The sequence below is a fragment of the Monopterus albus genome, unplaced genomic scaffold (assembly GCF_001952655.1).
Source record: "Monopterus albus unplaced genomic scaffold, M_albus_1.0 scaffold57.1, whole genome shotgun sequence".
Lineage (NCBI taxonomy): Eukaryota > Metazoa > Chordata > Actinopteri > Synbranchiformes > Synbranchidae > Monopterus > Monopterus albus.
In genome coordinates this window covers 908,605-933,506 of record NW_018127937.1, presented here as the reverse complement: position 1 = coordinate 933,506, position 24,902 = coordinate 908,605, and the positions used below count along the sequence as shown (strand labels likewise).

The 24,902-nt window shown below is 43.7% G+C and overlaps 4 protein-coding genes across 8 annotated transcripts in view; 2 read left to right on the top strand and 2 right to left on the bottom strand.

Annotated features, from left to right (window-relative positions):
• LOC109961626 (nuclear receptor ROR-alpha-like) overlaps positions 1-991 on the bottom strand; it is a 63,722-nt gene extending 62,731 nt beyond the window's left edge. For 3 of the 5 annotated variants that reach the window (XM_020602601.1, XM_020602600.1, XM_020602602.1), the window contains exon 1: positions 839-991. The gene's annotated coding sequence lies outside the window, so the exon portion shown is untranslated. Of the gene's footprint in view, positions 1-353; positions 433-838 lie in introns of those variants that run through there. The other 2 variants (XM_020602604.1, XM_020602603.1) reach the window with 2 other exon arrangements.
• gpn1 (GPN-loop GTPase 1) lies at positions 300-7,833 on the top strand. Its single transcript, XM_020602606.1, has 13 exons — positions 300-540; positions 1,793-1,886; positions 2,001-2,107; positions 2,432-2,469; positions 2,875-2,953; positions 3,036-3,130; positions 4,173-4,218; positions 4,307-4,453; positions 5,100-5,182; positions 5,271-5,310; positions 5,376-5,466; positions 6,119-6,229; positions 7,098-7,833. Exons 1-13 carry the CDS (start codon positions 370-372, stop codon positions 7,202-7,204), a joined length of 1,209 nt encoding a protein of 402 aa, XP_020458262.1. The 5' UTR covers positions 300-369; the 3' UTR covers positions 7,205-7,833.
• Positions 7,834-14,954: 7,121 nt separating this feature from the next.
• On the top strand, positions 14,955-20,776 carry LOC109961625 (stathmin-4-like). Its single transcript, XM_020602599.1, has 7 exons — positions 14,955-15,036; positions 16,572-16,638; positions 16,742-16,837; positions 17,552-17,760; positions 18,396-18,560; positions 18,663-18,680; positions 19,238-20,776. The coding sequence occupies exons 2-7, from the start codon at positions 16,626-16,628 to the stop codon at positions 19,244-19,246; spliced, it is 510 nt and encodes a 169-aa protein (XP_020458255.1). The 5' UTR covers positions 14,955-15,036; positions 16,572-16,625; the 3' UTR covers positions 19,247-20,776.
• Positions 20,777-21,604: 828 nt separating this feature from the next.
• Positions 21,605-23,432, bottom strand: il17a/f1 (interleukin 17a/f1). The gene is made up of 3 exons (XM_020602687.1): positions 23,400-23,432; positions 21,963-22,186; positions 21,605-21,848 (listed from the first exon to the last, which is right to left on the bottom strand). Exons 1-3 carry the CDS (start codon positions 23,430-23,432, stop codon positions 21,605-21,607), a joined length of 501 nt encoding a protein of 166 aa, XP_020458343.1.
• Positions 23,433-24,902: the final 1,470 nt, after the last annotated feature.

Here is a 24,902-nt window from a genome sequence, read left to right as displayed (position 1 = left end):
ATTACATGTCAGAGCCACTCCCAACTCTGTGGTCTTTTGGTTAAGTCTAGTCTATTTTTCCATCTCCATGAATAATAAATATATCATCTATCCACCTGATTAATAAAGCTAGCAATCTCTGTTTGACAAGAATATCAATCCATATATTTGAATAATAAAGCTATCTGCCTATCTAATTAATAAAGCCAGCTATCCATCTGATTAATAAAGCTTGCTATTCTTCTATCTAGTTGATAAATAAAGCTTTTTACTTCCGAGTCTTGGGATCTACACTTTACCATGCTAGACCTTTGTCCTAGTCTTTGGGCGTCACATTGTACGACAGTACCAGTGTCTTTACGGAAGCCGTTTACCATAACATCAAACAACATGGCAGATGCGATGCAGTGTCCTGGCCCTGCTGCTGAGGTTTTAATGGCAGACCAGGAGGGCTCCGCCGCGGGGAAAGAGAGCGGGACATCGGGAGCTGCTGCCCGGGACAAACCCGTGTGTCTGATCGTGCTGGGGATGGCGGGGTCCGGGAAAACTACCTTCGTTCAGGTATGTTTGCGACAGCTAGCTGCGACAGCTAAGCTAGCAGGTATCAAGCGGAGAAAGTCAGTGTTCACATGGCTAGTTGAAAAAGTCAAAGTTCCTACTTTGTGGATATCACAGACCGTGGCGGGATTCATCACCCTAATCTGTCCCATTTTTAGCCAATTTTCACCGTTAGCCGCCTTACAGCTTCTCGACACCGTTTGTACGTTTAGCGTTAACTAAGGTTTCATGTATTGGGGAGAGTCACTCAACAAGCTACTTTAACATTTACACACGTCGCCGTGCATTTGACAACACTTACGCAGTTTGTAGTTTGCTCGCACTATCTTTATTCAGCTGGGACACCGTATTCAGCAGGCAGCACAGTAAGTGAGACGACCTGTTTCTGGTCCTGTAGCGACCAGCAGCTGCCAGCCTGGCACGCGCCCGCGGGCTCGGACACTTAAATGCACGTTCACGCGGAAACAGACAGTCACTTTTACAAAATGCCAACACACCGTTTAGTAGCTGATGGTTTACATATCGTCAATAAATCTTCTACAGAGAGCCAAACGAGTCATTTTTCAAGCAAAGAAAAACACTTAGCTCAGGATGTTCTGCCTGGTTTGTTGTATATGACTGAATGTGTTGGAGTTGATCAGACAAAGGATTTATAGTATGAAGATGTTACATTGGGCTCTGTGAAGTGAAGTGATGGACATTTTAGCTTTACTTTGCATAGACTAAACAATTTATATTGACTGGTTGTTAGAAACTACAGTGACGGGCTGCTTTTGGGAAGTGCTGGGCTTTTATAAGTGAAACTATATATTTGTGAGGGTTTTTTCATGATTTATATCTTCAGTAGGAACCAATGGGCTTCGAGCTGAGTACTCAGAAGATGGTGAAAGATGAACTAACACATTTCTTGAATATCCCAGACCTTATCTTTCAGTCCACTGTTGGTGCACCCCTGTCCTAATACTGTATGTACCTATGATCTACAGCACCACAACAGTCCAGCTGTTGATGTTAGTACCCCATAGACATGAAGCTGGATTTTGCCTGAAGCTTCCAGACAGCACACAGTTTTGGCAAAACCATAGACAGTTATCACTTAATACCAAAAGTCTAACCATGATGATGAGACTGGTAAAAATTGTGTCACGTTGTTTTGCCTTCACTTTTCTCAAAACAGAAAACCATTTACTGCAACACCATGTCATGTCTCTCTCATAGATTTCAGTTTTAATCTCAGTGTTTTTGTTTCCTCCAGAGGCTGACGGCTCACCTTCACTCTCTGAAAGCTCCTCCATATGTCATCAACTTGGACCCCGCTGTCCACGAAGTCCCCTTCCCTGCAAACATCGGTGAGGACCGGTCTATTTCCTGGATACAGGCTTACATAGAGTACAGCACAGAGTTGGTTGTTTTTTCCCACCTGCTTTCTGAAGCTTTCGCTCTGTCTGTGCCCTGTCGTCCAGACATCAGGGACACCGTGAACTACAAGGAGGTGATGAAGCAGTACGGCCTCGGACCAAACGGAGGCATCGTGACTTCACTCAACCTGTTTGCTACGCGCTTTGACCAGGTAACTGGACTACGTTTTGAATGAACTATTAAAACCCATAGGCTGCTAAAATAAATCGAATGGCTCTGGAATCACAGTTTTGGATTTAACTGCCCAAAGCTTTAATTTAGCTTACAGGTGTGACCGGTGTGAACTGAAGCTCTCAACAAGGAGCTTTATCACTGCTTATTCTGACACTGTTAATGGAGACACTTTGATTAGATGGAAACAGATATATGCTAAAATTAGTGTGTCCTTCTCTACATAAATAGTTTTGTTTTTAAACACAAAGTGTCTGTGACTGACGACAGACTGACCAAAAACGTGCGTGTTGCTGTTCTTCAGGTGATGCAGTTCATAGAGAAGAAGCAGCAGAATCACCGGTCAGTATCAGCCCGCATGCTTAGAAATGCCCTGTGTGGTTGTTGTGTTGGCAGTGTGGTTCTGTTTGTCCCCGTGTTGTCTCTGAGCAGCTGAGGGTGTTACACTGGAGCTGGACCGAACACTGTGAAGCTGCCCACATCTTCTACTACCGACCACATGGACCCATAAGTTGTGGTTTAAATAGTGTACATTTGAACTTTGCCAGCAGGTCACTGGTTTGAACTGTGACCAGTAAAACACCCAACCAGCCCTTGCCACCCTCCCATAGACATTAAACCATTGCTGTGTCCAGTCTGGCTGCACCATAAGTGAACTCTGTCTGCTCAGCTGAATGCCTCATCTCACTCTACAAAGATCGCTCTCTGTCTGAATTTATTCCTCCTGATGACTCTTGACCTTTGCAGGTATGTGCTGATCGACACCCCGGGTCAGATTGAAGTCTTCACCTGGTCGGCGTCTGGAACCATCATCACAGAGGCTCTGGTGGGTCTGCACGCTGAACTTTGGTTTGTTTCTCTTTACTGATAATATTAGTCAGTTCATATTACTCCTGTGTGTGTCTCAGGCGTCGTCCTTCCCCTGTGTGGTGATCTACGTGATGGACACATCCCGCAGCGTCAGCCCCGTCACCTTCATGTCCAACATGCTGTACGCCTGCAGGTAGCAGACTGAACTAATCACCAGATCACCCTCAGTGTAAAACATAATCTGCTGCTGTTATCCCTGATGTCAGTCAGGGGAGGTCAGTAGAGCGGTTGGTTGTGAAGTAAAATCAGCTCATGGAAGATGGAACTTCTTTTTGGGTGGTGCAAGCATGGAACTGACAGAGAATGACAGAAACCCAGTGGTATTTAAGGAATGTTCACTGAAGCCCGATTGGCTCAAGGAACATGGGCAGCAAGATAACTGGGCAGAAATGATGATGCCAGTGTAGCTGGGAGGGATTTGACAGTGTGGGATAAAGGAAGTGACAGAGTAGGTGCATATGGAAAAGCAGGAATTCCCAGTAGAAGCAGAAGTGAGAATTTTAACCAATGGTTTATAAAAAAAAACTTGAGGAAGATTCAATAAAAGCCAGTTTACAGACGAGTAAAAAGTCAGTGTGTTAAAAAGTCTTAAAATGTTTCTTAGCGGACTTTACAGAATTTGCATGGAATTAAAGTCAGTTTCCAGGAGGCAGGAAACAAACAAAGGGGGCTTTTCCATCATGGTGAGTAACGCTTGTCACGGGTTCTGAGTTTGTTTCCACTACGGTGCACCAACTTTGGAGGTGCATTCTGGGAGCTAAACTTCAGCACTCCTCAGAAAGTAGTACTAAAATCAAGTACCAGGAACGGGAAGGGGGATGTGATTCGAACAGAGCAGTCTCTGGTGATTGATTAAATGTCCATGTCATCACACCTCAGTCATTAGCACCGTGAGTAAACACACAGCTGACTGTGTGTGTGAGGGGGAGCAGCCCTTCCCTCCTCTAAACAGAGACCGACAGAGAGAAAGGACAGTGGAAAATAAAGCAAGACGGTCGGCGTCAGCCCCGGAGGCTACGCTCAGTGATGGTTAAGGGAAGCACGGGGTGTACCACTCGTTAGTTTCCCTTAGTGGAAACGCAGCTAGAGATGCTAAACTAGGTGTCGTGCTCTATAGGAGCTGTACATGTAGATGTGTGAAGCTAAGCCTCTCAGCTGATGTTTCTCTCCTTCAGCATTCTCTACAAGACCAAGCTGCCTTTCATCGTCGTCATGAACAAGGTGAGGTTACTTCCTGCCTGCTGTGTGACTTGTTGTTATCGTTGTATTATGTTTCATCTTGTATTGACATTTGAACTTGTTGGTGCAGACTGACATCATTGACCACAGCTTCGCCGTGGAGTGGATGCAGGACTTTGAGGTTTTCCAGGATGCTCTGAACCAGGAAACCTCGTATGTGAGCAACCTGACACGCTCCATGAGTCTGGTGCTGGATGAGTTTTACACCAACCTGAGGGTGAGAGGACCAGCGCAGACCAGGGACTTGTTTCAAGGAGTGGGTTCACCTGTTAGCCAGCTATGTTTGGATGAACTCACTCTGGGTCCACACTAAGTGAGGAACTTTGTTTTAGTGTAGCATCTCTCAGGAGCAGAATGTCACACAAACAACAGGCCCATAAGGAGTGGAAATCTACCAGAGTTTCCTAGAAAGACAAACTTAAACCAACAACTTCCCAACAGCAGAGGAGCTAGAACTGAGAGCTTTCATTACTGTACCTAAGAAACAAGACTGGGTGGAGCAAAAATAAGAAGGTCTGTTACGTAGCACTGAGCTGTAGGAAATGATCTGTCATTGAAGCTTTTGTAGAGTGCTGCTGCACTCAACATCATTACACGTTAATGGCCACAGCTGCACCGTGTCATCAGCTAAATTAACACTGATCAACCACAGACAAAATTTGAGCCGACTAGATTTGTCTTTATTGGCTCGTGTTTTTTCCCTGTACCCAGTAAATGCTAACATTTTAAGATGTATGTGCTCTGAGCTCACTCTGACCGCAGTCGAGTCAGGGCAACAGGTGAATACATCAGCATGTGTAATGAGTCATCCTGGTTCCACGTCTCAGTAGAACCCAGTAGTAAAGACACATCTTTCCTGGCAGGTGGTGGGAGTGTCCGCAGTGACAGGAAGTGGTTTGGATGAGCTGTTCGTTCAGGTGGAGGATGCCGCCCAGGAGTACGAGAGGTGGGTGGGTAGGGTCAGAGCTGCTGCTCATCGCTGTGCTGTGTGTGTGTCTGTGTGATTCACTAAACTCTCTCCCCTCCATCTTTAGGGACTATCGGCCTGAATATGAACGGCTCCGCAAACAGCTGGTGAGTGTGTTTGTCTTTCCTTCTTGTCTGGACCTCCATGTTTTTACTGACTTGCTGTTCATCAGGCAGAGGCTCAGAGCAAGAAGCAGCAGCAGCAGCTGGAGCGACTCAGAAAGGACCTGGGAGCCGTCGACTTGACGACCACACCTTCGACAGGTAGTGTAGTTGTTCACAGAGCTTCCTCTGAGATTAGAAATGTACAGACTCTTAAAATGAAGTGATGCTATGACAGCGTGTGGCTGCCAGCGTTACAAAGAAATTTAAGTCAAGAACATTTTGATGTTATAACGATATATTCTGCATGTTGCACAGTCAGTGGCTGCTTAGTGCTGTGTGGCCACCAGGGGGCTCACATCCAGCGTCTGAGGATTTGATGCTTTTGTCACATGTGACAGCATATTGATTGTTTTGGGACAAAATAAATAAGCTATTTAAAAACAGCACCAAGGGCTGTTGGAAATTAAAACAAGCATGTTTCACTATTTTATGGATTTTTATAAACCAAACGATTAATAGATTAATTGAGGAAATAGTCAACTGAGTTGTAGTTGCAGCTGTAAACTGCCCATCGTGCCTGGATGAATGTAACTGGTGCTGAATAATGAGAATTTCTATCTGACACTGCTCAATAACTTCTGACTGATACTTGTTCTGCTTATCAAGACCAGTATTTGAACCAGTACAATACAGGTCAGAGTCTCTCTAGTCAGAGGGATTAGAAAATGCTCATGAAGATCCGTTCACTTCAATATTATTCTAGTGTGTTGTTAATTTTATTGTTACACACTAATCGACTTCCTGTCCACAGAGGACGCCAACATCGCTGGGCCTAGTGACCTCATCATGACACGTGGTAACCTGGACGAAGAGGAGGAGGAGGAGGAAGTGGACAGCGACACAGACGACATCGACCACAGCGGTAAAAACACACATATATAAATATAACAACATATTTTGTTCAAAAAGAGTTGGAACGTGTATCAGACTTTGGCCTGTGTTTTACAGTGTGAACATATTGTACCACAGTACTGTGTTACTTCCATGTAAACAGCTTCTGAAAACTGCAGTAACCACAAAGTGCAGCTAAAAACCCAAATATAGTGTCTATACTTTGTCTGTGTAGCTGTACTGCATTGTGGCCGCAGTTACTGTGCCCAGGGTTGGTTTTCTGTGAGGTGTAGGACTCATCGCCGCACTTGTAAAGACAAGCCAACTATGTTTAACATCAGAGGGCTACATCGACTGGAGGCTTGCTGTACCTCGCCTAAAACGACAGCTTAGTTTAGCTATTTATAATTCAATTAGGCAGCAGCTAAGTCAGTTCATGGTGGAGAAGAAAATGACTCGTGAATTTCAGATATTTTGTGGTTTTCCTCCTTTAAATAAGATATGTGAATCTAATAAATGGTAAATAAATGTATAGTATTGATTTCAGTATAAATAGTACGGGGACAGATAGAAACAAACAATTCCTATAAAGTGTAAATTACAGTGAAACAGAAGTGAATTTTCATTTTATAAAAACAGTTATATTGAATCAGGAAGCTGAGAAAACAGTCTGTTGGTATGCACATGATCCAAAGGCAGAGGGCAGCATTGAGATAAATAATCAACCTGAGAGCTCTGCACGGCGTTTGGCGTGCCTGTACTGTGGCTGCAGAGAGCGCGAACATCACCTGCCTATAGCAGGGACCGTTCTACAGTCTAGTAAGAATCAGGCCACAGTTGAAACAGTCCCTCTCTGGTGAATACCAGTCAAGGCTGAGCGTTTGTTTTTGATTTGTCAGCAACGGAGGAGAGCAAGGAGGCAGACTCCTTTGAAAACTTCATGAAGGAGAGGAAGGAAGTGGTTCAAGTCCGAAACAGGAAGCATGCAGTGCCCGAGGGACCCTGACCTCTGCCCTCTGCCAGGGATGACAGACAGTGACATAATGTCGGTGAGAGAACCACAGAGAGATTTCCCTGTGAGGTGCAGACTGTTACTTGGAACAGATGTGTACAGAGGATTTCCATCACTGACCCTGTGACCTCACTCCCTCGGTGAAGCTGACTGGCTGCTCCTTAGTGTCGCTCATTCCCTAAACGAAGGAGTTCTATTTTTACATCGGGAAAGATTCTTCTGTCCTGCTTTTCTTGCGTTTTTTATTACTGTTGACTATTGTTTGTGAAGGCACTGAAAGGATTTATGATCTGCTAAATAAAAGTGAGCTTTTAGTTTGAAAGGTTTTAATTTTGACTGATGTTTGTGCCACGTTCGAACCACGAGACTCCAGAACAGCTTTGGTGCATCTTGACTCTACTGGAGGGAGGTTTTCTTCCAAAGCAAGTGTCCTGAGTTGATCCTCATGATCAGTGGGGGGTTTGCAGTAGTGGGAATTAGTGTGTGTGAAGGTGAAAACAGGTTGGACTTTCCACAAACAAGCCTTCAAAGTATCCCAAAGTCTTGCAGATGTTAAATTCTGTGTATGTTAAATTCTATATGTAAACTGTAAAATTCATATGTGGAAGATAAATAAATAGGTTATTTTGATTTAATAAATCTATTTGTTGCTTCTTGTTCATATTTAATGGTTAATATTATGACTGTTTTATACAGCTGGGGAATCCTGACAGACTTCATGCACTTATCTTATTCATCCCTACATTTAACAGGTGTCAGTAACAAAACTGCCTCACAAGGTCCATTAGTAGTTGTTCTGGGGCTTTCAGCACTATCACATGGTCTTTCTCTGCAGATGCAGTTATTAAGAAGAATTAATAGAATAAATAAGAATTAGAGCTGCTTAAGTTGATGTCTTGGCTTAAGAGGTGAGGTGGATCCTGGACCATGGAAACATCGTTTGAGACAAGCAAAGCAGGAAAAATAGCAGTTAAAATATTACCTGTTTAAGAAAAGTGTGTTGGGGAGGTGAAGTGAATGAAAGAACCCCCCCCATTCACTTTATTAATGACTTAGTCACAGGAGCATCCGCGGCTGTGTGCTGTGTCCTGATGGTGCCGATCAGCGGGTTTCTCTGTGCTGACAGCAGCTCCAGAGAGAAGCCGTTGTGTTTGAGCCGCCCTCCCTTTGTCTCCATTCATGTTCGAGGCCTGTGAATGGGTCCCGCCTCTCCGCCTGTCGACCATCTGCCAGCACCCTGCCGACGCACTCCGTTCTGTCGCCTACACGCTCGCTGAAATCCGGCAGCGTGGTCGGACTGAAGAGCGGCTGAGTCACTTGCCACTCACTTCTTTCAGTCTGTGTGAAAATACTGCAGAAGAGACTTTTGCTGATGAGATAGAAAAGCTGAGCTTGTCTTCATAAAATACTGTTTATGACCTGCCTTTGCGCAAAGCCGCATCCAGAAAGACCTGGTTTTCTGAAGATGGTTGTTTTACTCCTACGTTTGGTCTCTGTTTTACAAAGCATGCAAACAAAAGTTCAAGTGTATCTGAGCATCACAGCGTTGTATGTGTTCATTAGTGGATTTTAATCGGTCTCAGCTGCAGGACTTTTGAAATTTATGGATAACTTTGTATTTTGTGCATTATTTTTTTTTTTTACCATTGGCACCCGTAAACACCATCACACCCCAAAAGGTCCGTTGCATTTGGCAGGGCTGAAGAGAAACCTGACGGGCAGGTTGTGACAATTCATTTTTCACCGTGAATGAACAGAAGTCTGAATTTTGAGCAAAAAGTGACATTCCCAATAGAAGCCTTTCTATGCACAATCTGAAATTGCAAATAGTGGATGTAGACAGGCTGTGCAAAGTTCTTCATGCTAATGGTGGCTGCTAACTCCTGCAGAAACGTGTGGAACACTGGTGGTTGTAAGACTGTCACCCATCTCGGATGAGTTTCTGGAAGCCTCCGCCTGCAGCAGTGATTCGCCTTCACTGACATTTAGCCCACACTGCTGTCTGTTCCTCTCTCTCCTCTGCAGCTCGCTCCTTCCTTCCCTCCTCAGTGGCTTGCAAACACTACCAGAAACAAATGGTGAGAGTCACGACGCCTCGCCAACACACACGCCTGCTGGCTGACAGTCAGGCTGCTCATTCATACCAGAGCTGAGGAGGACAGACACACTGGTAAACTGGTTTGAGCTGGTGGATTACAGGAATCTTTCCAGACAGATTTGTCTCTGCAGCTTGTCGTTGATAAATTTAGCAGTTTTCTCTAATCAGGGAAGTTTTACTGCAGTGATGAAACAGCCTGTTCACGCTGACATACTTGCACACCTTCAGACCTGAGGCTGTTGTGCTGAAGTAGAAAAGCTCTTTGCTAGTGGTCAAGACAGGCGTCCTCTAGGGCTGTCAGCTTCTCACTCACCTTTCAAACATGGTAAAAGAAAACCAATTCGACTTGTAATGACATGTTTGAATAGGACAATGTGTGTCAATAAGCGCAGTAGGCCGTTTGTCATTTGCTTTGCGGTCCAGCAGAGGATGTATTAGGATCCAAAATGTGGACCAGGACTCGGCAGAAACTTAGAAAGTCTTTATTAAACTGACAAGAGAACAAAAGTGTAGCTGTGGTGCCAGGAGTGCTTCCGTGAGTCAGGCAGGACCTTCCAAAGGTGGTAGGCAGGCTGGTTGAGTAGAGCTGGGGAACAAGGCAGGCAAGCAGGGCAACTGTTGGTTCAGGAGCAGCGAGGAACAGGTGAGTGGCAAACACAGGACCGAAGGAGACTCACAGGAACGAGGAACACAGGTGAGGTGACGAGACAGGTGGGTAACAGCGTTGCTGGCCGAACAGGAACACACAGCCAGATGTGCACAGGAGACACGCCTACATCACTGGGGATACAGGAGATTACAGGCAAGGAGTCCGGAGGGGTCCTTGATGGACTAGTGGCTATAATTCAGCACTATCCCCGCTGCGGCCCAGGTTCAATTCAGGGTTGCATCAGAAAGGGCATGTGGTGTAAAACACATGCCAAATTTCAACATGCAAATCATCAGTGTGGCAATCTGCTGTGATGACCCCCAGTGGGAACAGCCGAAAGTGACAGACAGGCAAGGAGTCAGGAATTCACCAGCAGGAGGTTAAGGCTGAGAGGTGGCAGCGTCACTGGTGCACAACACAAAGTCAGTAGTGCCGAGGATCACAACAACTAGCAGGGTGTGGTGAGCCTCATGAAACAGAATGAGCAGCATTGTCAATACGTTAATGGACCAGCAAGGGAAAGGAGGAGGTATTTATGGGCTGTAGACTGGGAGATGATGAGCAACAGGTGCAAACCATGAACAGTGACTGAGAACTGGGGTAAAGCTGGGGCAGGTGAAGAGACACAGGGCAGGAAGTCTGACAAAATAAAGCTCTCCAACCTGGAAGCTAAACCATGACAGGATGTTCTTGAAATTCACTGTCAGTTTCACCAGTTCCAGTCCTACTGACCTCTCAGTAAAATGAGCTAGTAACATTATGTTTGTAAGGACAAAATGCAAGACAGTAATGACACCAGAGCAGCGTGAAGGTAAACGGTTGCTGACTCTGCCATAAAGATGCCTTCCTCTAAGTTTTTTCAGCACACTGTGACCTGGGTGACTGAGAATTTGCACAGCCATTTAGATGCTAACACATCCAGAATGAAGAACGCCACATCTGAATCCAGTCTGAGTCCTCTGGCTGCTTTTAACCCTCTCCATGTCAAACAGCCAAACCCATGTTAACCCTGGTTGTTGCTCTTTCTTTGTCCCACTGTCTCAGTACAAAAGACATCACCTCTTTACTCTGGCAGCCGCTGGTTCAGACTTTTAGCTGCCCAGAGCTGCTCCATGGCTGTTTGACATGACTACTGGCAGCAGGAAAAACCCTTCTTCTAACTTTGGCTAGGTGGCAGGCGGGGCTGATTTACAGACCGTACTTTGACAACACAGGGTGGAGAAGCTGGAAGAACAACAGGAGGGCTGTAGGCAGCAGAGGGTCATGGAGGGGGGGTGTAGCTGGGAGACACCATGTCCTGTCCCACTGTCACTGTGGAGAATCTGAATTAATGCATCTTTACATATCTGTAAACCCCAGTGTGTGAAACTCAGTGGCATGATTTCATGTAGGGTAACATGAGGGAATGTTCCTAAGATTGTTCTCTCACTGAATAAAACAGACTTGACGAGGACAGAAAAATCAGGATGTCACTCATTTTCTGTGCTGCTCATATAACAAGATTTAAAACATTTTAACAAATAAGCATAATCTTTTTTCAGTCACATCACACACCTCAGTATCACCTCAGCCTCTGAAATCAGCTCTCTCTGTCACATAATGATGACATCACCCTGTGTTGAGCTCAGGGACCTTGTTGTCGGTGACATCACTGCCCATACTCAGAGATGATGTCATTGCTTCCAGTCGGTCTGCTGCTGTTTGTCCTTGAAAGCAGCTGCAGAACCAGCAGCCCAGCCCCCTGTGTTTATACCGCATCTCTGCCCTGTATTATTGTGCTGCAAACAGCTGTGTCCTGTAGCAACAGAGCGTCAGGACAACGATGCATATGTTGTTGAGTCTGCTGAATTTGACTTTAAAGCTACAGATGGGGACACATGAAAGGAAAACCCTGAATAACTGAGCGCTCTCGTCCAGGGTGACAGAGCTCCCATCCACCGAGAATGACCATGATGATGATGATGATGCTGTCACCTGTCTGTACAAACACACACACACACACACACACACACACACACACACACACACTGACAGTGTGTCTCTGATTGGCTGCTGGTGACATCATCAGTTGGGATGTGGGGGTTTCTCCTGCTCTGCTGCAGCCTCTCACCTTGCCACCTCCACACCCACACACACACACACACACACACACACACACACACTCGAAGCACTGCAGTAACGTGCATAAATGCCTCACATGCCTACAATCAACTCTAAACCATCAAACCGCTGCTCAATATCCAACATATTTGAAGGTGTGAACCTGAACCTGGTCCTCACAGAGATACAAGGACAGACACAGACACACACTCACTGCAGCTGCATTACATCATCTGGTTCACTGGGAGGGAAACAGGAGGAACAGTGTGTGAGAACGCTGTGTTCTGCTCCTGGTGCATGATGGGAGCTGTAGTTCTCTTCACACAGAGCTGTTCAGGGTTGATGGTGGACACTCAGAGGTTAAGGTGGTTTTTATTGTCTTCTATAGCAGAAAACTCACATTAAGGGAATTGCAGCATAAAAGCATTAAATCACAGGAGACAACATTAAATGTAAGAGCATGCAGACACCAGCCTGAGATAAAACAACCAAACAAATTACATACAAACCCATTCACTTAGATAGAAACTACAAGCATTACATATCTCAGCATCTACACACACACACTTCCAAACAGAGAATGGCCACTGAGACCCTGCAGCTGACCGAGCGCCTCCCTGCCGTCTCCTCCAGGTGCTGCTCATCATGGGACAAATGTAATCCTCACTAAGAACATTATGTTTATGCTCCTGTGTGTTTGTCTCTTAGCAGGATACCTCAAACTTTGCCCTGATTTGACTGAAACTGGGTCGAGTCAAGTGAAAGAAGGTGCACTTAGCTTTTGGTGTCAAAAACTGTGAGATGCAGCAGCTAAAACCTTTTTTCTGTAGACACTGGGACAGAACAGTCTAATATCTATATGAGGTGTGCTCCGCTGGGACTCCCATCAGAGTTACTGTAGTTACCAGTTTCTGCTTATGTCAACATCCAAGTCATGCCTGTGACCCGGAGACTGCCTGAAAACTCTGACCTGTCGGACTTAGCGCTGACTTTCTTCAGTCCCACCACTAGACTGAATGGACAGAACCTCAGGTTGCATCCATGACTGAGTTCTTCCTGCAGTATCTGTGTGTTATGGTTGAGTTTAAGGGTGCATTAAATATTGGCTTGAACCACCTGTAGCACAAACTCTGCATGACAGCCAAAAGCACCACACTCCCATCTGCCCCCTCCACCTCCACACCACGACAGACACACATTTACAGTACTACATTCTGAGCTGCACTACATTCAGTTTGCACATTTAGTTTTACAAACTGCTGAAATTCCCCCAAACAGCTTTGCAATAATTTTTCTTATTAACACGATACATGAGGAGGAGGGTGCAGCCTGTGTGGAGCTGTGAGTGGTTTCTCATGCTTGAATGAGAAGCGAGAGACAGGCGAGCGTGGCGGAGGCGTTAACACACAAACACACAGACCTGTGTGTGTGTGATGAGTAACAGTTCATTGTCAGCCTTTAAAATTAGCGCTGACATTTCCTCAGAAGCACATCGACCAACAAACCAGATCAAACCGGATCAGAGCGGATCCAGTTCTCATCATGTTTTATCTTTATGTTTCAAAAGTTTATCTTTTTACTTTATACCCAGACAGTCTGTGTGTAGTTCGTCCTCGCACATGACTGTTTTCTAAGAATTCACATGTGTCTGGGCAGAGAGTGCAGGGTGGAGACCCACATGCAGACACAAGGTAAACAAATCCAAAAGGCAAGACAGGAAGTAAACCCAAAACACAGGTGCAGAACGAAAACATACAACATGGTCTGGTCAAGCATGAGACTGACTATCTAAAATAAACTGAAGACCAGTGTGGTTAAAACTGGTGGGAAAGTTCAAGAGCGTGTGGTGGACAGGTGGAGAACCGCTGCAATGGAAAGTTTCAGGCAGGAGGCAGGTGCCTGGAGAAAGACACCTGGGCTGAGGGACAGAGGCACAGTATCAGCTGTTGTCCAGTTTTCTGACTTGATGAACGAGGGTTCATCCCCGCGCTGTTGGGCCAGGCTGACTCGGTCTGTTAGGTCTCATGTGATGTGTGTTATTTTGTTCTGCACCGTGCTCCTCGGCATGTCCACACTTTGATCACTGTTCTTTTAGATAGTATTAGTGATGTTGGTGCGTGGCCATCAATTGGATGTCTGTTCAGTGATAAAATGCCTTGTTCTGTGTCAGACTGTTATTAAACTGTTCTCAGATCATGATGATTTCTCAGCAAACTGCATGTTCTAATCTAAATTCATAATGATCTCGACATTCTTTCAGTATAAGTTTTAGAAAAGGAGCCATTGTATCCAAAAATGAGTTCATGTTTGACGTTCACCCAGAAACCCCTGGCCCTGTAAGCTGCAGTCGGCAGGCTGGGATTTACAGATGAGTTTCAAACCGGGTTTGAAGAACCCGGATTTAAACTCCAGTCGAATGCATAAACATATCCTCTGAATATTTTCCATGTATGAAGAACCAGGTTCTATCTTTTGACAGCATCATTATCTGCCCTGCAGTTCAGTCAGTCAGAGATGTTGGTGGTAGTATACAGCAGGAAGGCATCTGCTTTGCTGTAAGATCATTACAACATACTGATCCTGTAAAGGTTGCTTTATTTTCAAAGGATGTTGACTCTGCTTTCTCTGCTTTGCACAGGCCTCAGTGCCTTTGTTAGCCATAATGTCATCAGTCTGATGTTATTGATCAGCTGAAAACTGAGCTGCAGTGAAAACCAGAGTCTGATTCTGATGAAGTCTTCTGTCTGTGATCGGGAGGATTCCTCTGATATAAACCTTGGTTGCTCTGAACCCACACCTCCTCCCACTCTGCCTCCTCCTCCCTCTGCCCACTGGACCAATCACAGCTCAGTATCCCAGCCAGCCAATCGGATCGCAGCTGGGTGATGTCATGCACCAGGTTGCTGTTTGGTGCTGATGCTGCTGAGCTGCAGATCTTCACTCTGAACGAAGCCAACAGAGACCGAGCATCACTGCAGGGTGAGTTCACACTGCACACACATGTTCACACACTTTTTCTTTGTTTTTGCTTCATGTTGGCCTTTAGCTTTCTGCCTGTGTGCAGCTCAGATGCTGCAACCTCGTTGCAACTGTGCAGCTCAGATGCTGCAACCTCGTTTGGGAACACAAAGCAAACGTGAACAGAAAGCAGCTTTCACTCATCTGGTTGTTTTCTTCTTCATTTATTTGTCTGTCTGCAGTTTCTGTCTGACTTTTTGTTGTTGTTTCTGCTGCATCGTTTTGTGCATCTTTTCCTTTGTCTTTCTGAGTAGTTCAGTGGTCTCTGCAGAATGTGGTGCGCCTTCTGGCAACCATGACATCATTGCTTAGTCCTTGCTTACCCACACACACACACAAACACACACACACATATACACACACACAAGGAGAGAGAGTAAGGGAGAGGGAGGGAGAGCAAGAGAGTTTTAAAAAAATATTACGCGTTTGGCAGCAGACTTGTGTTTTTAAGCCTTATTCTGCAGAAAAATCATGTGCTATCTGGTGAAATTTTCTGCTTTCACCTTCCTTCAGACCTTCAGACTGAAAAAACTGTTTTTGGGGAAATGCAAATATTTGCCTTTATATTTTGGATATTGCAAAGATCAAACCGTTGATGGAAAAAGTGCTTGAAAACCACCCTAAGCTGCAGCTCTTGTGCTTGTTCATGAACAGATTTTGTCTTATTTTTCACTATGTGAGTTTGCAAACTCAAGATTCATGATGAACCTGAGGGGAAAAGCTGCTTCTGCTGTTTAAAGTCAGACTTATTTTGTGTTCAGTGTTGGATTTCTTTCTGACTGAGTCTGAGTGTTGATAAACTGCTGAGCCCAAACTCCTGCAGCCGGTCGTGTCTCTGCGCTCGCTGCTGATTCACACTCGGGATAAATTATTTTAATCTCTCGAGGTCACTGAGCTGGTAACAGCTAACACTCAGATTTGTGCATGTGAGTCATCATCTCTTAAAAAAGCACAAACAAGCTGGTACATTTTGTCTCATGAGCAAAATTGGACATTTTGAATTTAAATGTTCAGTTTTCTACAGAAACTGGGATATTAGTCTTTGAGCCTTTAGAGGAAACCCATGTTGTGCATAAGCACAAAATCCTTCACTTAAACTGTAAAGTGCAAACTGCGGTCCTGTGATTTATGAGGGAGCTGCAAATAAAACAGGAAAAAACTGACCAGATGCTACATTAAATCATTACAGATATATGCATTAGAGATAAAATGGAATATTTTTAACCGGTGTCTATCTGTTAAACAAATTCCAAAACATATTTAGAACCAAATAACCAGAAGGTTATGATGTCGTTTGGAATCTCTTTAACTTGGATGAAGAGCACAAAGAAAACCCAGTTTCTGTGATTCTCCTCGTTCTTCCACTTTTTGTTTCTGAACAGTCATGTTTTCCCTCTTGTTTTGTTTCCTCACTTTTTTAAACAGGGAGTACCCAGGGCAAAGTCATTGATTCTACTGGATTTACTTAACTTTGACTCACCTGTCTCTGTCCTCAGGAACAGCCTCTACCTCACCACAGTGTCTTTGAAACAAACAGCAGCAGCAGCAGAATGACTCTAGCAGGTACAACTTCCTTTCCTGACTGATTATTATTATTATTGCTGTTGATGTTGTGAACCTGTATTTAATATAGATATGTTTTTCTCTCCTTCTCGGGTTGTTCCAGCGTACAGAGAGAAGATGCGAGAGCTCCCCCTGGTGTCTCTTTTCTGCTCCTGCATCCTTCCTCAACCCAGAGACACTACAGCCGACAAGGAGGAAGGTCAGCAGAACTTCTATTCTATTCTATTCTAAAACTAACAGAAAAACAGTCTGACCTCATGGCCCACAAGTTCACTCTTTCTGGAACTTTTGGCTGTATTTCACAGTCTTCACCAGTTGTTTGAGAGTTATCTTATTATACACAATGTCTGAAATGTTGCTTGCCTCTAAAATAATTACATCTCCAGTATAAATAATTTTATTTAACCTAGTTTGTTTTATGCATTTTATTAACCTTTTGGCTTTTAAAACATTTGCATACTAACTGATGAAATGTATGATTTTTATTATTCATTGCTTTGACAACTAGCACCAATAGCAAGTCAAAAGTTCTTTACTAACACCTTTAGCTAAAACAGTCTGAAACCTTGAGCCAGGAGTTACAACTTCATCCATGTCCTGAAGTTGTTAAATGGCTTATTTTCCATGTTTAAAATGATTCATTTATGTTCGAATTTAGTGAGCCTATCCCAGCATGTATTTGTTCAGAAGCATTAAAACCTAAGCTGATCACCAGACTGTCTCAGGCCTTACCTTTATTACCCACAGATTAACAGTCAATTTATGGTTCACCTGTCCTGCATGTCTTTGGACTGCATGTGAGAGAAAGCTGGAGCACCAAAGTCATAAAAATCAATAATTATAATCACAGGCTGCTGCAGAAGAAATTGTTGTCAGTTTGTGATCATTTCATGGTGTTGTGCTCTTCTTGCAGCTGGCATAGTGGATTTGAACCTGTGCAACATCAGGGACATGGAGGTGATCGAGCTGAGCAAGCGGGCGAGTGGCCAGGCCTTTGAGGTCATCCTGAAGCCGCCCACCTTCGATGGCAGCCCTGAACTGAGGGCCACCACACCGCCTCGCCAGAAACCATCACTGGAGGAAATCCAGAAGAAATTGGATGCCGCTCAGGAGAGGAGGAAGGTATGTGAGGATGTGCTGGGGCTGGATATAAAGTAAAAACAGGCAACAGAGTGTAGACTGTCATTACTAGGCCACATGCCAGCCCCATGATTTTAAGGTTAAGTCAGGGAATCAGCAAAGTCTGAAGTTTTCATCCTAACGTAAATGTCTATACAAAATCTCAGCACAAGCCACCCAATTGTTGTTGAGGAAATTCAGTCTGGTCCAAAGTTTCAGAACAACCAAAAATTAAAAAGTAGTGGCCCTAAAATTGATCCATGAGGAATGCCACAATTTATTTTGAAAAATTATTGACTGAGAACTTTTAAAAGTTAAAGAAAATAAGGACCACACCCTCTTTTAGCCACATTTACTGTCTGTTGATTGTACATGGTCTTTGAATTTTGATTAGCATTCCCATCAACCAAACACTGTTTTGCTTTAGTGCAGTATCATGAAGTGGTAAGTTCAGAAATGATACAGAAATTAAGATAACCATGAAACTACTGTTTATGCTCACCAGACACTTAGTGACACAGAAGAGACAAAAATTAAATGGCTTCTGTTTTCTAGAATCTGGGTCTCTGACGGAGTTTCTGTTGGAATAAAAACACAGGTAGAAATTCACTGTGAATTCTCCCTATGTCTCCCTCTAGTGGCAGGAGGCGGAGCTGCTGAAACACTTGGCCGAGAGGAGGGAGCATGAGCGTGAAGTCGCTCAGAAAGCTTTGACCAAAGAGCGTCAGGAGCACCGTGCCGACGCCAACAGGGAGCAGCGGCAGATGCACCTGAACACCTCACAGGAACAGCTGCAGGAGGAGGTGAGGACGCACAGTTCACTGTTTCAGATTCTGTCAGATCATTCAGACTCTGTTTCACAGAAACTAGTTACTGATAGGAGTTTGTGTTTTTGTGTCTTTCAGGACAAGCACAGTGTGGAGGTAGGACGAACTGGAGGAGGGGATTCTTGGTAGACATAGTGAGACAAAATATGAAGTAGTGCAGTAACAAATATGTGGGATTACCTAAGTGATGTTAAATCTAACAGCACTCTTAATTTGATAGCTTGGCATTTGGGAAATACACCCACTCGTTTTCTTGTCAGTTGAAAGTTTAATGGGATGGTGATCAGTCTCATGTCTGTATCCAAGACCTGGTTAGCTTAGCATAAAGACTGGACACACAAGAGGGGTTGGCTTAGTCCACAGTTGAAAAGCACACCTACCAGCACCTCTACAACTCACTAATTAACACATCTTGTTTAATTTGTATTAAACCGGTTGTAAACTATGTCAGTTAATGTTTTACACTCTGGAGGTGTTGGTGGTGTGTGTTGGAGCTCTGGACACAGCCAGGCTGTTTCTGATTCATACAGTTATTTACTTGAGACATTTATTCTTTTTCATACACCACATTTAAATCTAATTTTGAAATTAACAGAACATATCCATGTCTGGGAATCCCTGTGCCAACTTCATGCCCTGTCCTCTACTCGCAGGTGTCTTGATGGCCTGATCACAACACAAGCTGAACTTCTTTTGGATGCCATTTTGGAGGGCTGATGAGCTGAGGATTGATGCGTCTGGATCCCGGCGCTGGTTCGACTGGGTGACTGACAGGAAGCGACTGAAAACAGTGAGATCAGAAGATGAGAAAGAGGAGGAGGAAGTGGAGCGCTGAAAGCGAGTTTGATGGCACGACCTCCTCTGAACAACCAGGACTCTTTATAACAAGAAAGACTCTTTATAACGAGAAGAACTGGTGAAACTAAGGGACGCTGCACTCATCATTAGATGATTCACAGGGGTTTTACTGTGCTTTGTTTCCATACCAGCAGTGCCAATGCATTTGTGTGTGCGATTGTGTATCAAGGATTCAACATCTTCACAAGACTACAGAGTTGTTCCTGACACAACCAAACAGACCAACAGACATCAGACTCAAACGTGCACAACTCAGGCCCACAAAAGACCGGACTGCCTCCACCTGCCAGGGGGGTAAATGTGGAGGCGTCTCTGCTAACTGGACACACAGCTAATCTGAGTTACACAATCACTCCTGCTGGACAGTGTCCATTTACTGTGAGATGACATGACAACAAGAAACGTTTGATCAGTGAAGTGCAGTTCTTTAGTGACTAGTGGCAGTGATGGCAAATACAAAACCAAACGCTTCTCACTGGGCTGTAGCCAGAGCACCCAAGTCGAATCTGAGCTAAAGTGAGCAGAGAGATCAAGTCAAGACCGGTAAAGGCAAATAAATAAAAAATCAAGTGGACATTTGGTCAAGACCAGAGACTGTAACAGGCAGCATTAGTAGCTGAGACCAAGATGGGTTTGTCACAAAAACCCACTGAGTCCGAATCACTCAGCTGAGATAAACTGCTCACAAGACAAGTCCAAGTTATAATATCAGCAAAGCTGGCTGATCCACCACCCTGAGACAAGTCTGGGTCAAAACATAAATAATACTTAGACATGTTCAAATTAAAACACTAAAACGAGTATGAGTCAAAATGTCCAAGAGACTGAGACAGTTCCACAACACTGAGAAGAGTCTGAGTCTAAATGCACAAGATTGAGACATGTAATTAAAATACCCCTCAAGATTAGACTTGAGTACTGCAGGCCTGTTTTCGCAGTCCCCAGATTTTAATTTTCAGTTTCTACATCAGGATTTGTCTCACATTTCAGAACATTAAGGCCATGCACTAAAACGAGCATGCTAGCATGAATGCTGCCATCTAAAGCTGTGTAAACTGGGTGAGAAGACGAGGCACGACTGCTACTGACATCAGCGTCAGCTAGTTAGCTCTTGTGGCTACATCACAGGTTACTCACCTGTCCAGTAATCATTAGTACCCCCCACCCCCACCCAGCTGATATGAATGAATGCATTTTGCTGATAAATAATCGACTGTGTACAGCGTTTACAGCTTTTGGTCTGTTTCCCTGGCAACGTCAGTGTAAGTGAGTCAGAGTGTGATGATGATGATGGTGAAGATAATGTAAAGAAATCACGTTATATTTTAAATTGAAGAATAAAACAATGATACTTTATTTCTTTGTTCTTTCATTGAGCCTCTACCCTATTCTCTGAAATATAAATACAGTAACATTAAAACAACCATCAATAAATACTCACTTAAAATTAGAACCATAACATTAAATAAAACGTATTTAAATTAATTTAAATAACAGAATATATGAAATGCATCCAGTAATTATCTGCCTGCTTTAGCTGTGAGGCTCCACTGTGAGTTGAGTAGTTTCTCCAGATGAGCTGAACGAAAATTGTAAACTACCAATAATAATAATAAAATAACAGTGATTCAACATTCAGAAGATGACAGAGCAGCATATGGGCAATACAATTACTTAAACTCACTGAGCAGAGAAAGACTTTCATCATCAATACTTTGAAAAACAGTAGTCTGTAAAACTGCAGGTCCTGAACTCAAGAATCAGGGTGAAGTTGGTTTGATAAGCACCAGCTGGAGGACTTGCTGGATGAAGTTGGTCTGACAATCACTAGCTCATCAAAATTCATTTTGGATTCAAAGTCATTACAGGGACATGTTTTCATTATGTGCTGCTCATGATCCAGCCTACACATAACAAATAATCATTGACTCTAGTCACAATTTTATATTTAACCTGTTTTTACACGTATTATGACAGTTTTCAAACACAAATTCCAAATTAAGAAGCTAGAACAGAAGATATCCTAATAAATATAAGTCTTGATTTGGCCTCCTTACTTCAAAGTTTTGATTCTGATTTAATTTCTGATCCTTTCTAAATGTGAATGTTAGGTTCTGACAGTATTCATCTCTGCGCCGAAGCCTCTGCTGGTGTCGGGCTGATCACTGCTGGCGCTGAACAATGGGTCGGACGCAGGTGCAGCCCACTGCCACCAGGCGGGTCTCCAACCTGTAGTGGTAGCTGTGCTTCTCCCCTGCTGGCTTGACCTGGCGCAACATCAGGACCTGTTGCATTATTGGTCTGGACTGCAGGTTCAGATCCTCCTGACCATGGGCGTCCAGGCAGCCCTGCAGTAAACAACGAGCCTCCGACACTGGAGGGAACACAGACTCATCGTGGGAGATGCTGAGGATGGAGAGAGAGAGAAGGGACAAAAACCTCGCTTTATCTTTCACCCTCTGATTAAATGATATGACTGATTTTACTGTCGCTTCAGGAGAGATGTGCATGTGTTCATACTTGTATGTCCACGGGGAGATGGAGACGTTTGCCAGCGGTTTGATGGTTGTGGTAGTAACAAAGGAGTTGGGGTCAAGCTGCAAGGCGACCATTTCTACAGCTGTACTGTCAGAGGACTTCTTGTTTAAGTGCTTCAGATGGTGGGCTCCTTTGGGCATGGCTGCTGCGTCTGTTGTCATCACCATCATCATCATCATCATTATCATCGCCACAGTGCAGGCAGCCTGAGGAAGAGGAGGAGAAGTCAGCCATCACACACAGTGTTTGTTCTTTTATTTTTATCTGTTTTTCGCTGCATTGAACTGTCACACATCGTGATTTTTACCAGAAGAATCAGTACTGTCACTAAAATGATCACTAAAATGTGACAGATGAAGCCTCAAGAAGACCGATAGGCCGATTTATCACATGTAAAGCACATTTTACGTTTATTACAGTGCATATGACCTAAGATTTGACACGTAACAAATTTCCGTAAACACACAGGAAGTATACGAAATCACACGGAAAATGATTAAACAGCTTTACATGTGATTGGTTCACATGAAGGCACATCTGGTGTCTGGACATGTGAATTAAATGATTTCTTCAAGAAAAAATGATCATGCTGTTAATAATGTTTTTTATTTTATTGTTTGCATTATCTAATTTAAATATTTTTATTCATTTGCGAACCAACCTTTGTATATTTTGTCAGTCAGATGTTTAGCACTGTATTTAACTATAATGCTAAAATAATACTTACTGCAATCCAAAGTTGTAAAATGCTCCTTATCGTGCTAAGTGTGAAATTAATGTAAAAGAAAAGTAATACAGCACCTTAAATGAGCAGCAAAACAAGGAATCCCAAAGTGGTCAGTATGAAATAAATATTCGTAAAGAAAATAATTTAAAAAAAGATAAATATACAGTATGAATAAAGAGTTTGTTGCATAAATTTAAAGAAACCAATGTAGTAACACTATTTTAGTTCCAGTTTCCACCCACAAAAGCCAAATTAATGTAATGTAACATAAAATAGAAAATCATAAATGAACCAGTAAATTCTGAACTCATTTAACTTTCATTTATTGTGAAATTATATTGAATCATCCTGGGTTTTAGTGGAGTTAATTTTTATTTTATCACTTAAAAGTATTTTAACAAAGATCTTTTGAAAAGTATTTCTGTCATGTTTCAGCCAATCACAGGCCCCATGTAGCCCCACAGTATTAAACATCATAGTTATGGTCTATCGTTTCATAATGAGCTGAGTTTTAATGATCACTCTCACAGTTTGTTACTTCATGTATGTTTGTTTTCTTTTTGCTGGTGTAGCCGTGTCCCCTCTGTGTTAATCATGGTAACGCTGAGACTGCGGCTGTTCAGGCCTCAGATTTCAGCCCGACCTGCACCGTCGCTCTCTGTCTGGACTGACACAGGAGTCTGAGTTCTTACCGTCACTTTGAAGGAGTTTGATGCTGGAAACATGCCGACAGTCTGAGCTCCCTCGAGTTTTAGACCTGATGTCCTTGTTGTCCTTCTGGGTTCTTCTTCAGCTCCGGGCTGTGTGCAGATCTTCTCCGGCACAGTTTGAAGGCTCCTCTGGTTTTGCAGCAGGTCAAACAGTGATCGTCTCAACTGTGTGTCTTGTGTCTGCTGCTGGTGTCTGGTGGTTTGGTGGATGTTGCTTACACCTCTGCTTTTTATCCTGATCAGCATCAGACTCCTTCCTCTGATGATGTCACCATTTTTCTTGCTTTGTGTACATCTTTTCCTCTGTCTCTAGTGTCTTTGATCCCGCTCTGTAAACCACACAGACCAGACTGCATGACGAGGCTTCATGGTCGACCCACTTTCACTCTAAACTTAGAGGCAAACTTTTTCTGCACTGAAAAGTTGCAACAGATTTTCTAGGTCATGAACAGCGTGAAGTCTTCACCTTAAACTATCATTCTATGTGTGGGTTGCTTTTCTATGACCAGAGTGAGGAAATGTAAATTAATTTTTTTAACAAGTCACAAATATGTTGATATTGAATACAATTCAGTAAAACATTCACTACAACGTAGTGTGCTCCAGTCCTGCAGAACAACATCCACTTGTAGTGACTGCACACTTATGAAACTGCTTCATGGCTCTGTTTAGATTCGTGGTTTATGATGGGGGTCTGGTTTAAAGGTAGGGTTGGCGACCCTGGAAAAACCAGCAATAAAACAATAGTTTGACACAGTCGCCTTGTGGAGCCCCAATGTTAACTGTAAGTGGCTTAGAAACTGAGTTGCTGGTTTTGACCACTCGCTTCCTGTAGAAAACAAAAGATCCTCGAACACATGGATCCACTAACATCAGCTGCACTCAGGTTTTGAAATCAGAATCAGAATTAGCTTTATTGGCCAGGTGTGACAAACACACGAGGAATTTGACTCTGGTACATAGGCTCTCAATGTGCAAACAGTAAACCAGCATAAGGCTGTGTAATATAACAAAATAAGCAGTATTAACAGCAACATTGACAGCAACAAACAGTGCAAACAATGTGAAATAAGCAGTATAAACAGACAGTAAACAATGCAGACAACAAAGGAATGTTCATTGAAATGAGGTAAATAGGAATAAAAACAGAGTACTTAAAACTAGAGACCTGTACGAGTCTGTATAATCTGTACAATGTTTATATTTACAGGTATTGCACTGAGGGTTATTGTCTAATCATACTGTCGTGGGTTAAGTGTTCATCAGTGTGATAGCCTGAGGGAAGAAACTTTCACTGTGCCTGGTTGTCTTGGTGTATAGTGACCTGTAACACCATCCAGAGGGGAGGAGTTCAAACAGATTGTATCCGGGGTGTGAGGGGTCTGCAGTGATCCTCTCTGCCCTCCTTTTGACCCGTGCGGTGTACAGGTCGTCCATGGAGGGCAGGCTCACACCAGTGACCTTTTCTGCAGTCCTGAATGTACT

Bases quoted from the DNA above. Each gene is read 5' to 3' on its own strand.
- gpn1 (XM_020602606.1), top strand. From the start codon at position 370: ATGGCAGATGCGATGCAGTGTCCTGGCCCTGCTGCTGAGGTTTTAATG. The intron at 1,887-2,000 runs GTGAGGACCGGT...CCTGTCGTCCAG, and splicing joins CCCCTTCCCTGCAAACATCG to ACATCAGGGACACCGTGAAC. The intron at 6,230-7,097 runs GTAAAAACACAC...TTGATTTGTCAG, and splicing joins AGACGACATCGACCACAGCG to CAACGGAGGAGAGCAAGGAG.
- LOC109961625 (XM_020602599.1), top strand. The intron at 16,838-17,551 runs GTCAGCAGAACT...CTCTTCTTGCAG, and splicing joins TACAGCCGACAAGGAGGAAG to CTGGCATAGTGGATTTGAAC. The intron at 17,761-18,395 runs GTATGTGAGGAT...GTCTCCCTCTAG, and splicing joins CCGCTCAGGAGAGGAGGAAG to TGGCAGGAGGCGGAGCTGCT.
- il17a/f1 (XM_020602687.1), bottom strand. From the start codon at position 23,432: ATGTTTCCAGCATCAAACTCCTTCAAAGTGACG. The intron at 22,187-23,399 runs GTAAGAACTCAG...CCTCTTCCTCAG, and splicing joins CAAACTCCTTCAAAGTGACG to GCTGCCTGCACTGTGGCGAT. The intron at 21,849-21,962 runs GTATGAACACAT...CTCCATCCTCAG, and splicing joins ATCTCCCCGTGGACATACAA to CATCTCCCACGATGAGTCTG.